This window comes from Alligator sinensis, unplaced genomic scaffold (assembly GCF_000455745.1).
Source record: "Alligator sinensis unplaced genomic scaffold, ASM45574v1 scaffold410_1, whole genome shotgun sequence".
NCBI lineage: Eukaryota > Metazoa > Chordata > Crocodylia > Alligatoridae > Alligator > Alligator sinensis.
The window spans coordinates 1023321-1033861 of NW_005841972.1; the positions used below are offsets into that span (position 1 = coordinate 1023321).

General features: G+C 51.5%; 1 protein-coding gene across 1 annotated transcript in view; it reads left to right on the forward strand.

Annotated features, from left to right (window-relative positions):
- NPRL3 (NPR3 like, GATOR1 complex subunit) overlaps nucleotides 1-10509 on the forward strand; it is a 157864-nt gene extending 147355 nt beyond the window's left edge. Inside the window, exon 13 of the mRNA XM_006020877.3 lies at nucleotides 9301-10509. Coding sequence (XP_006020939.1) covers nucleotides 9301-9466 — 166 coding nt within the window. The 3' untranslated portion in view covers nucleotides 9467-10509. The remainder of the gene's footprint in view (nucleotides 1-9300) is intronic.
- The last annotated feature ends 32 nt before the right edge of the window (nucleotides 10510-10541 follow it).

Sequence of the window (10541 nt, forward strand, 5' to 3'; positions counted from 1 at the left end):
CCTCCGTCTAACAACCTGGATGCTGGATGGCTCCTGCAGACAAAGCCAAGATGTCTTTGACTTGGAAAGAACATTTTTTATCTAATGGGATTCAACCACATGTATGTACCAGGCAAAATAGGCTAGTTTCTTATCCTGGTGCCAGGTAAGGAAAATTAACCAACACAGGTCTGCTGTCCCAGATGTATTACATTATCTCCTGGAATTACAGAACAATAACCTTAAAGTTTGCCTCGTGTCAGTTTCCACCTTCTAGTTGAGTGATAACATGTATTCTCCCACCCAACGGTCCTCAGATTCATAGAACCTCCAGGGTTCTCCTTTGAAGTTATAGAATCATAGAGATTTAGGGTTGGAAGGGACCTCAGGAGGTTATCTAGTCCAACCGCTTGCTCAAAGTAGGACCATCCCCAACTATATCACCCCATCCAAAGCTTTGTCTAGCCAGGTTTTGAAAACCTCCAAGGATGGAGCTTCCACCACCTCTCTGGGTAACCTGTTCTAGTGTTTTACTACCCTCCTAGTGAGAAAATTCTTCCTAATATCTAAACTAAACTTCCTTTGCTGCAACTTGAGACTGTTGCTCCTTGTTTTGTTGCCCACAGATGAGAATGTTTGGGCGTATCTACACATGCAAATGCTGATAGGTTTACTCCAGAATAATTTACTCTGGAATAAACCCAACCTGGTTAGGCGTCTACATGTGCAGGCATTTGGGAGCGGCTTTGTTGCTCCCACCCACTCTGACCCTACACTGGCCCTCTCCAGCAGCCAGGGGGAACTGGAAGCTCTGGCCACATCACTCTGTGAGTCTGTCTCCGGAGCCTGTGCCCACTGTGTGATGACTGCTCCACCCCCAGGCCCCAGCAGCAACATCTAACACCCCAGGCTCCTGCTGGCCACCCTGCTTGCCATGCTGTACCGCTGCAGTGACCACCACCTGACCCAGGTCAGTCTCAGCCCTGCCAGCCTCCCTGCATGGCACAGCTGCCTGGCCAGGCTCACCACAGTGTCTCAGGCCCCTTGCCACCACACGGACATCATGCTACCACTTGGACCCTGGCAGGGATGCTGAAGACGCATACCTGGATGCTACCACCAGTGCCATCTACGCATTCCTGGGGCTCCAACCTCAAAGCCTGTGGGCACACCTGGCCAGCCAGGACCGGTGGTTGCATGTCGTTCATAGCACCCAGGATGGCAAGCAGTGGCTGGAGTAATTCCAGATGACCTGGGCCATTTTCCAGGAGCTTTTCAAGCAACTCCACCCACACCTGGAGCATCAGGCCACCAACCTGCGGCAGTCCCTCTCCACGGACACCCAGCTGGCCATCGTCCTGCTCAAGCTGGCCATGCTCACCAGCCTTTGCTACGTTGGCCAGCTCTTCGACATGGCCAACATGACTACCGAGGAGGCTGTCTTGGTGGTTTGTGGTGCCCTCCAGGACATGCTGAGACACACTGGGCTCCAGATGCATGACCACCCCCAGAGTTGGTGATTGGGTTCTGCACCCTGGGCTTCCCCCAGTGCATTGGGCCCTGGAGGGGACCAACATCCTCATCACCTGCCCATCCCGCAGTGACTGCCCCTATTACAGCCAACTGGGCTTTCACTCTGTCATGCTCCAGGCTGTCATCAACCCCTGTGGTACCTTCACCAATGTGAGTGCTGGCTGGGCAGGCAGCACCCATAATACCCACGTGTTTTGCAACTCCACCCTGCCAGCCGTGCTGGAGAGCAGATGCTTCATGCTAGGCATCCTGGACCTCCAGCTGGGTGTGGTGGTGGTCCTGCCCATCCTCAACAGAAATCCTGCCTACCTGCTCCCCTGGCTCAGGCAGCCCTACACTGACCATCTGGACACCCACCAGGTACACCTCAACTGGTGCCTGGGCTGGACCTGCACATTGGCGGAGCACACGTTTGGCCACCTGAAGGGATGCTGGCACACCTTGACCACCCACCGCAAGGCTGTGGACGCCAACATCCCCTGAGTAAAATTGTAGCCTTTGTGCTGCATAACATCTGTGAAGCACAGGGTGGAGTAGGCACAGCAGGTGGAAGACACCTGGCACTGGGAGCATCAGCTGTAGTGGCAGCGACAGTGTCGGGGCCCCCCCGCTGATGCCTCGGGTGAGCCAGTCCCCTGCCAGTGGGGGCCAGGGCCAGGGCACTGGGTGCAAGGCTCTGGCCAGCCACCTGCTCCTGAACTCACCACTGTAGACCACCTGGATGTCAGGCCACAGACCCCAGACACACTGCACAGCCCAGCACCACACTCACTGCAGACAGTTCTCAGAAAATAACTTTATTCCCTCCACAAACACAGATCCCTTCCTCCCTCCCCCAGAACAGACCCCGTCTCCCCCTCCCTCCTGAACCACAGAACCCCTCCCCACGGAGTCCCTCCACCACCCACCCCACCCACCACCAATAAAGCACCTTCTTCCCCATGCAGATTCTGTGCATGCTGTGCACGCCTTCTTGGGGGCGGGGGGGGAAGCAGGGTGGTGGTGCCCAAGGACAGAGGCCACCCAGTACCCTGGCTTCTGGCTGCACCCCCCATACAGGTGCAAGGCAGTCCATGAGTTTCTGTACCTAGGAGGCTGATGAAATACAGTTCATAAGCTCATCTGTGAAAAGTGGTTTGTAAATTCAAACAAGCACTGAGCCTCACTAACTTCATCACCAGAAGCCAACTTTCTATAGCCCAAAACACACCAAATAGATCCAGGCCATACCATGACAAGACATGCAAAACCTGCCAACAATATCTCCAGTATGGAGATATCTTCACAATACAATACAATCAAGGCACCAAGTGCCCTCCTGGAAAATACGTAGGAAATACCGAGCAACAACTGTGCACCAGAATGAGTGCACACCAAAAATCTATCAAAGACAAGAACAGAACCCCACTTGTCTCCAATCTCTCAGGCCTGATCCTCAAAGGGAATTTACAAACCAATTTTCACAGACAAGCCTATGAACTGCACTTCAACCTCCTAGGTACAGAAATTCATGGACTCAAAATAGACATTGGAATTCTGACACTACAACTTGCTGGGCATCTGACTCCCCAGGTACCTCTGCACTTTTACCTCCCCTGCTACATCCCCATCCCCAGCCTGTCCCTCACCCTGTGATGCCTCCATTTTCGCTGACTGGCTTTCTTGCGTGCATTGCATGCCAACCTCTGGCTTCTTTACTATTCCTTCCACCCAGGAAAAGCACATACACCAACTGCAGGTGCTTCCTCAGCCTGACAAAGGGTTTTTCAACCCAAAAGCTAGTATCCCAGGCAGCTAAGCTGAGCTCACCTAGAGTCCCACAACTCCACTGCAACCAGCAAGCCTCAGGCCTGTCAAAGACATGACAGGTCTGAGCTTTCCCCAGGCATGACTCTGTGTGTGTGTGTGTGTGTGTGTGTGTGCGCGCGCGCGCGCGCACGTGCGTACTCCTCGGTGTGGTATTTCCTGGGGCTGCCACGCCTTCCCAACCATGGTGGAGTGGTTTTAGTGGTTGTGCCCAGGACCTGGGGCCTCCTCCTTCCTCATAGCCTTAGCCCATACCTCCAAGTTCATCCTGGTATGGGAGCTCAGCAAGGACATGTTCTTCCCTGCTGGCTGGTAATGCAGTGAGTGCCCCTTCCAGCTCTGAGAGCGGGGCATTGAATGGTTTAAAAAAAATGAAAAAAGGAAATAGGTGCAGGTGGAGTGAGGATGGAGATGGAGTAAGGAGGGTGGCATTCACTGTCTGCAGCTGGAGCTTGGGGAACCCCAGCAGTGGGAGGTTCAACTTGAGGAACACCAGCTGCTCCACCAAACCAGGATCCAAGGAGGTGCGGTGAGGTGTCACTATATCCCCAGCAGTGCTGAACACCCTCTCACTTGGAGCACTGGTCAGTGGACAGGACAGGTGTTCCCGGGCAACCGTAGCCAGATCTGGCCAAATGTGGCTGCGGCTTGCGCAGTAGGCCAAGGGGCTGCACAGTAGCGGCTCCACATCCTCGACGAGATAGGTAGCCACGAAGCCCTGAGCACTACCTATCTGGTGCCTCTGGATCCCAGCATGGAAGCTGGGATCCAGCTTCCTGGCCCTTGGCCCACATTGGCAGCACCTGTGATGGAGGAGGAGACTGGCTGTTGGATGGCGTGCTGGCATGGGACAGCGGATGCCCCTCTTCCATGTCCCCCTGCCTGCGCCGTTCTGCCTCCCTGACACCCTTCACCAGTATCTCCGTCCACTGATCTAGGCTTTGGCTGCTGCATATGCTCTTCTTCACCCTCAGGTCACACATGACGGCTAGTATGTGGACCGTACTGGACCACAAGGGATCAAGCCATTTCCTGATGCTCTCTTTCAGTCACCTCATCAGTGCCTGCATGTCTGGTGACAGCGGCTTGTCCCAGCCAGAAACATTGATCACCTGGAACTTCTCCATTTAGTTCTGAAGCTCCCTCGCTATAATCACCTGGCTAAGGAGGGCATCGCGAGCACTGAGGGTCTTGGTGGCCTCAAGGAAGGGCTTGAGGACCACCAAGATCTGGGAGATGGTATCCCATTCAGCTCTGTTAAGGGGGCTGCTGATCCCAATCTCCCCGAGCAAAGCCATCTTATGGATGGCCTTCTGTTGCTCCACCAGCCTCTTGAGCATCAGGTATGTGAAGTTCTACCAAGTCTCTACATCCTGCATGATTTTGTGCTGTGAGATGTTCAGCTCTGCCTGTTTGTCCCACAGCATTTCCCACCCCCTTTGGTGCTCCAGTGGAAGTAGCCTGTCACCTTCCTGCATTTGGAAATGAGCTTGCTAGCACTGTCACAGGCAGCCCTGTCCCCCTCCAAGGCATCCTTGACAATGAGGTGGAACTTGTGTGCCACGCAGCGGATGCCAACAAAGTTGGCATCATGGACCATCTTGACCAAATTGGCCCCATTGTCGGTGACCATGAACCTGCGGGTGAGCTCGCCTTGCCCAATGAGCCACCCCTGCACCATGCGGTTCATGGCCCCCATGATCTCTGTTGCCATGTGAGACTCATCCATCACCTGAGCTTGAAGGAGAGCCTACTGACGGCCTGACTGGTCACACCAGTTCCCTGCGAGGGAGAGTTATAAATGATCTCCACCCCGGCTGCTCCAGATGTCCAAGGTGAAGTCTAAGGCCACTTGTGGACCTGCCTTGCGCAGCTCCTCCTTCAAGTACTCCCTGCATGCCTGATACAGAGAGAGCACCACTGTCCTGCTGCAGGTGGAGCCCGCGGGCTCCACCATCCTGCTGAAGGTGGTGCGTGCAGGCACTTGGTATGATGGGGCCACAAACACCATGAGCCACCTGAACCCTAGCCGCTCAACTGAGGAGAAGGGCTGGCCATCCACAGCAAGCATCTCCCCAATGGTCTGGGTGATCTCACTCGCTTTTGCAATGCACCCTGCTTTTTGTCCACCTTTCCTCCACTATTCCAGGGTGGCCTGTGTCTGCCTCAGGGGGACTCTGGCTTTGGAGTGAGAGGGGGGGTCTTCTTTTTGGGCACGCTCCCACTGGTGCCAGGCTGATGAGAAGCATGGGCAAGGGGGTGGCGCTAGCGGAGGTGCATCGGGATCCCCATGATGCTCATGTGTTTTGTTCACTTGCTCCAGCTGGTTTTGGCTCGGCAGAGCAGGCAGATAGCATATGTAGGATCATCTGCCAGCTCACAATGATCCTAGACCACACTACCCACTCACTTCTGGGGTGTGGGTGCATGTGCAGATGCTGCCTTTTCCCCCTCCTCAGCAGGCAGAGGCACAGCAACAGGAGGAGCGGACTCAGCTGAGCCACTTGCCTCTACAACCTCTACCTCAACCTCTTCTGTAGTGCCTTCTGGGGAAGGAGACCTGGCTCTACAGTAAACTTGTGAGGTGTGGAGAACAAACTCAGCTTATTCACCCTCTTTCCCCAGAATTTCCCTTGCTATGGCACTCAGATCCAGATCCAGCTCTTCCTCTGGCACTGGAAGGCTCAGGAGGGGAAGTGAAATGGGGATGGAGGAGACTGTCATGCTGGTGCTGTTGCTTGTCATGGTGGTAGTGGGGGGGCAGGGGTTATGGCTGGTGCTCTTGGAGGGGATGGAGACTCGGGCACAGGCAGTGGCACTGGCACTGCTTCCCTCTCTTTGCTGCCTGTAGAACTAGTGGAAGCCTCATGCCTGCTAGTTGTAGGAAAGAGGCTGCATCTCAGTTGTTGGGGGGACTTACAGCTCTCCCTCTTCCCCCTCTTCTGCCCCTCCCTGAAGGCTTGCCAGCTGCCTTTCCAGCATGCTTCATAGTGTGTTTCTTAGTGTATTCTTCTGTAATATCATCTGATTAATGTAATATATGTAGATAAGATAATTGTATGTATGTGTATTTATGTAATTATGTTTGTATTTATGTGTTTATGTAATAAATAAAATAAAAATATATAAATTTATGTATATGTTCCTATATACATTCTATATTATAAAATGGAATATAATTATGCTGTGCTTCCCTGCACAGTGAATGGAATGCATACTGTGAAAGAAAGCACAGATTTGAAAAGAATTAAAATAGACTAACCAAAAACAAAAAGAGGATTTTGGGGGAGGAATAAATTTAAATGAATCATTTAATAGAATAATAAAATAAAAGGGTAGCAAGCAAAAGGCAGAAGGCAGCTCAGTTCAAACAGTGCTGCTTTTTATGCTGTTTTTCCATCCCTCCCCCAGAGCACTGGGATTGGAAGGGATCAGTTAGACCAATGATTCTCAGCCTTTTTAGCCCCAAGGCACCATCCATAACTTCTCTGAACTTTGCAGCACCCCAACTGAAAATCATTGATAGCACCCCTCTGACTTTTTTCCACCTCTTTCCTACTTGGGAAATAGGATGCTAAGAGTGTCTGAGCTGGCTAGCAGGAGAAACAGCCAAGCAGAGAGATGTATCAGACTCTGGAACAGTCTCTCACAGGAACTGGTGGAGGTCCCGTTCCATATGCAATTTAAATGTAGGTTAGACCATTGCCCCTGAGAGTGTAGGGTTCTCAAAAAGCCAGCCCTGCATTGAAAAGTCCAGTTTTACACCATTCAGCCACTGTTTCATCTCTAGTAGTTTTATCAAAATGCAAGAAGCATCCAGCAGGCTTAGCATTAAAACAGCTCTAGAGTATGAAAAACATTAATAGTTGTAACCAGTCCACAATATAATAAATACATGCGCACATGCATGTGTGCACATATGCACATACACGTAGGCGCATGCGTGTGCGCACGCGCACACACCCCCCCCCCCCCCCCCCCCCCCCTCCGGCGGGCGCACGCCAGGGCGCATAGTGTGGGAGTGTTCCAGAGAAAGTTTAATCCCGGCCATTTGTGTGCAGGCCCTGACTCGTAGCACTATCTCCCAACAGTGTGTGCAATATGGTTCCTAATTAACTGAGTGCATACTAAAGTTTCAGCAGAAGATGGTGATCATTTTGGAAGACTAGGTTGCCTGAAAAGTGACCTTGTGACCTTAGGTTCATTTGACACTCAAGAACTTGTACACTGCTACAAAGGACTCAAGAACTCTCATTTCACTTCTGCCACCGATTCATTGCATGGCCTTAAGCAAAGCCATTAGCCAGGCCTGAAAAACAGTGCCAACCCTGCCTAATTCCATTTAGCATAACAAACTGCATTGCACAGATGAGAATTCTACCAGCCTCTCTCTTTTTTAAATGGAAATAGTAACACTGGGAACACTCAGGCCCATGAAGCCAAATTAGTTCATGTTGTACAGTTGTTTGTGGTCCAGGACAGCCAGCTCACTCATTTATTCTAAGGAAACTTGGGATTCATGGCAGTTCCTGGGTCTTTGGCTGAGTCTTTGCAAACCAGGATTCTTCCTGAGATCTGGGGATACTGAGCTCGCCTTTCTTTTTGTAGCAGAGGCAAGGGGATAAGGTGGGCACAGGGTATGATGTTCTTTTTTGGATCTCTTGAGCATATTTTAACTACTTCATCTCCCTGCCAGTTACTTGGGGCCAAAAGCTTGGGCACTATTGATCTATAGTGTCTGTGTGTCCTTGTTCTCCCACTGCTTAAAAAGAAGAGTTGTTTGATGTACTGCTCATTTCAATGCACTATAATAAGGATCTAATGTTCTGCAGTACTTTTAGTGCTGGTAGATCGGAGCAGGCACTTATTTCAGATGGAGGGCCGCTTGCCGAGAGTTGGATAGGTAGCTGTGCCCCTTGACAGGTGCCCCAGCCCCCTGGTCACCATCTTGGGACCAGAAGTCCTGCCCCCTAACCTCTGACCTTTGCCACCAGAATTCCCTCCCTTTGCCCCCAGAAATACTCCTTTCAGCAAGGAGTTTTGCCATCTCAGAACCAGAAAAATACCAAATTATATTCTAAAAATCGAACATCTACAATATACATTATTTAGATTTCAAAAAATATTTTCGTCTTGATTTACATATGTTTGTGTAGTGTATACAGAGGCGATCATACAATAGCTTAAAATGAAGTCTAAATCTTGTATACTGTGGGGGGGTGGCAGAGTGCGTATAGTTTTCTTGAGGGCTATAGGTATGGGGTTTGTGGCGGGGATTTGTATGCGGGGGGAAGGGTGGCTGGGGTGTGTGAAAGGGTGTGGAGGTCTGCATGTATGGCAGTGTGTGGGGTGCATTTATGGTGAAGTGTGCTTGTGGAACTCCCCCCATGAACACATACACACACTCTCCCTCCTTCCTTCATTGCACACACACACACACACACACACACACACTCTCTCTCTCTCTCTCCCCCCCCCCCCCCCATCCCCTCGTTGCTCTCTCTGTCTCCCTCTCCTTCATTGCACAGACATGCACACAGACACACACTGTCTCTCCCTCCCTCATTGCATGGACACCCCCCCACCCCCTCCCCCTCCCACTTCTGGCCCTGGCATACAGACCCCGTGGTCCGGCAATGCAGCCAGGGGCCACGTGGTGCTGGAGGCCTGCAGGTGTGCAGGGAAGCAGGAAAAGCTGTGGCAGCCAGAGGCTTCTGGTCAGGGAAGGGGTAGGAGAGGTCTGGGGGGGGACAGGCCAACCTTGCTGCTGGGTCCTGATGGCTTCTCCTGGGTCCTACTGCCCCTGGCTCCTGTCATCTTTGACAGGCAGCCAGGAGCAGATAAATATTAATTTTCTAAACTTTTTAGGTGCCCCACAGGCCAGATAAAATGGCCTGGCAGGCCAGATCTGGCCTACGGGCCATATTTTGCTCACCTTTGTGGTAGATGGACAACTTATTTTTTTCTCTCCTTGCATTGCAGGCTGCTACACTATTTTCGAGGACGCCATCACTTGGAGGAGATCATGTACAATGAGAATATGCGCCGTTCTCAGCTGCTAATGCTTTTTGACAAATTCCGCAGTGTGCTGGTGGTAACCAACCACGAGGATCCTGTGATTTCAGTTTTTCAGTCCCTCTTGAAATGATAGCCGGGCAGAGGAGGAGGCAGCTATGCCACATTGGGTTTCTATTTAGCTTAGTTCTAATATTTTATTAATATGTATACAGACAATAAAGAGAATGGGTATCATTAATTGAGGACACTGTTCCAGCTTGTGTCATGGATGTAACGGGTGCATCCAAATAAGCGGGGACATTGGTTTACCTACAGACAAGTCGCAGTAGCACATCGTGTGCCACTGCGACTTGTCTCCAGGAAATGCCTGTGCCACACATGCTCTGGCTTATGGCAGGTTACCCCAGGTGCGTAGGAGAGGTTAGGGCCTGCAACTGTGCTGGTCCCAGCAGCCTTACCAAGGGGCTTCCTGGGGCTGCATTCATGGCAGGAAGCCTGGCCAGCAGCCAGAGTGTGGTTCCAGCTTTGGGTGGCACATGCTGCACCACCCAAAGCTGTGTACCTAGAACATGTGCCACCCCACTTTTTTTGGCATGAGGTTTTTTGACCCTGGGATCTCCTGGAGTCAGCCCCCCAACAAGCAAGGTACCAATGTGGGGAATGCCTGCATGTGAGGTGTGTAGCACTGCAGGCAGGTCTGCGGTACCACATACCCCACATCTACGCTTGTCTGGATGTGGCCAACATGTCAACTTTAGCAAGTTGCCTCCCCTCTCCAAACCCTAGTTTCCCCTTCTTGAAGAATCCAGACCTGCCAGTGTAAGGCACTCTGAATTCTGGGGATGAAAGATAATAGGTAAGTGAGAGGTAGCAAGTACTGGCTGAATGAAAAGGCAAGTGATGCTTTTCAGCTCAAATACTGCCACTGTGCAGCATTTTCCCCTTGTTCTCATTACTTAGCAGGATTTGTGTGTAGTGTGAAAGCAAGTTTTATCTTTGTCACTGAACAAGTAATGCATTGCCCCCAAGTGCACGTCGGTGCATTAAAAGTGTTTGATCTCTTTTTACCTGATGGGGAGGGGCCACATGGCACTGTATAGGTCTTGAGCTCTTTCAACTTCTGTGCACAGGCAGCTCAACAGCTGTAGCTCTATAAATGTAGGTAGCTTTGGGGGGACCTTGCTGCTAGAACCAGTGTCCCCCCT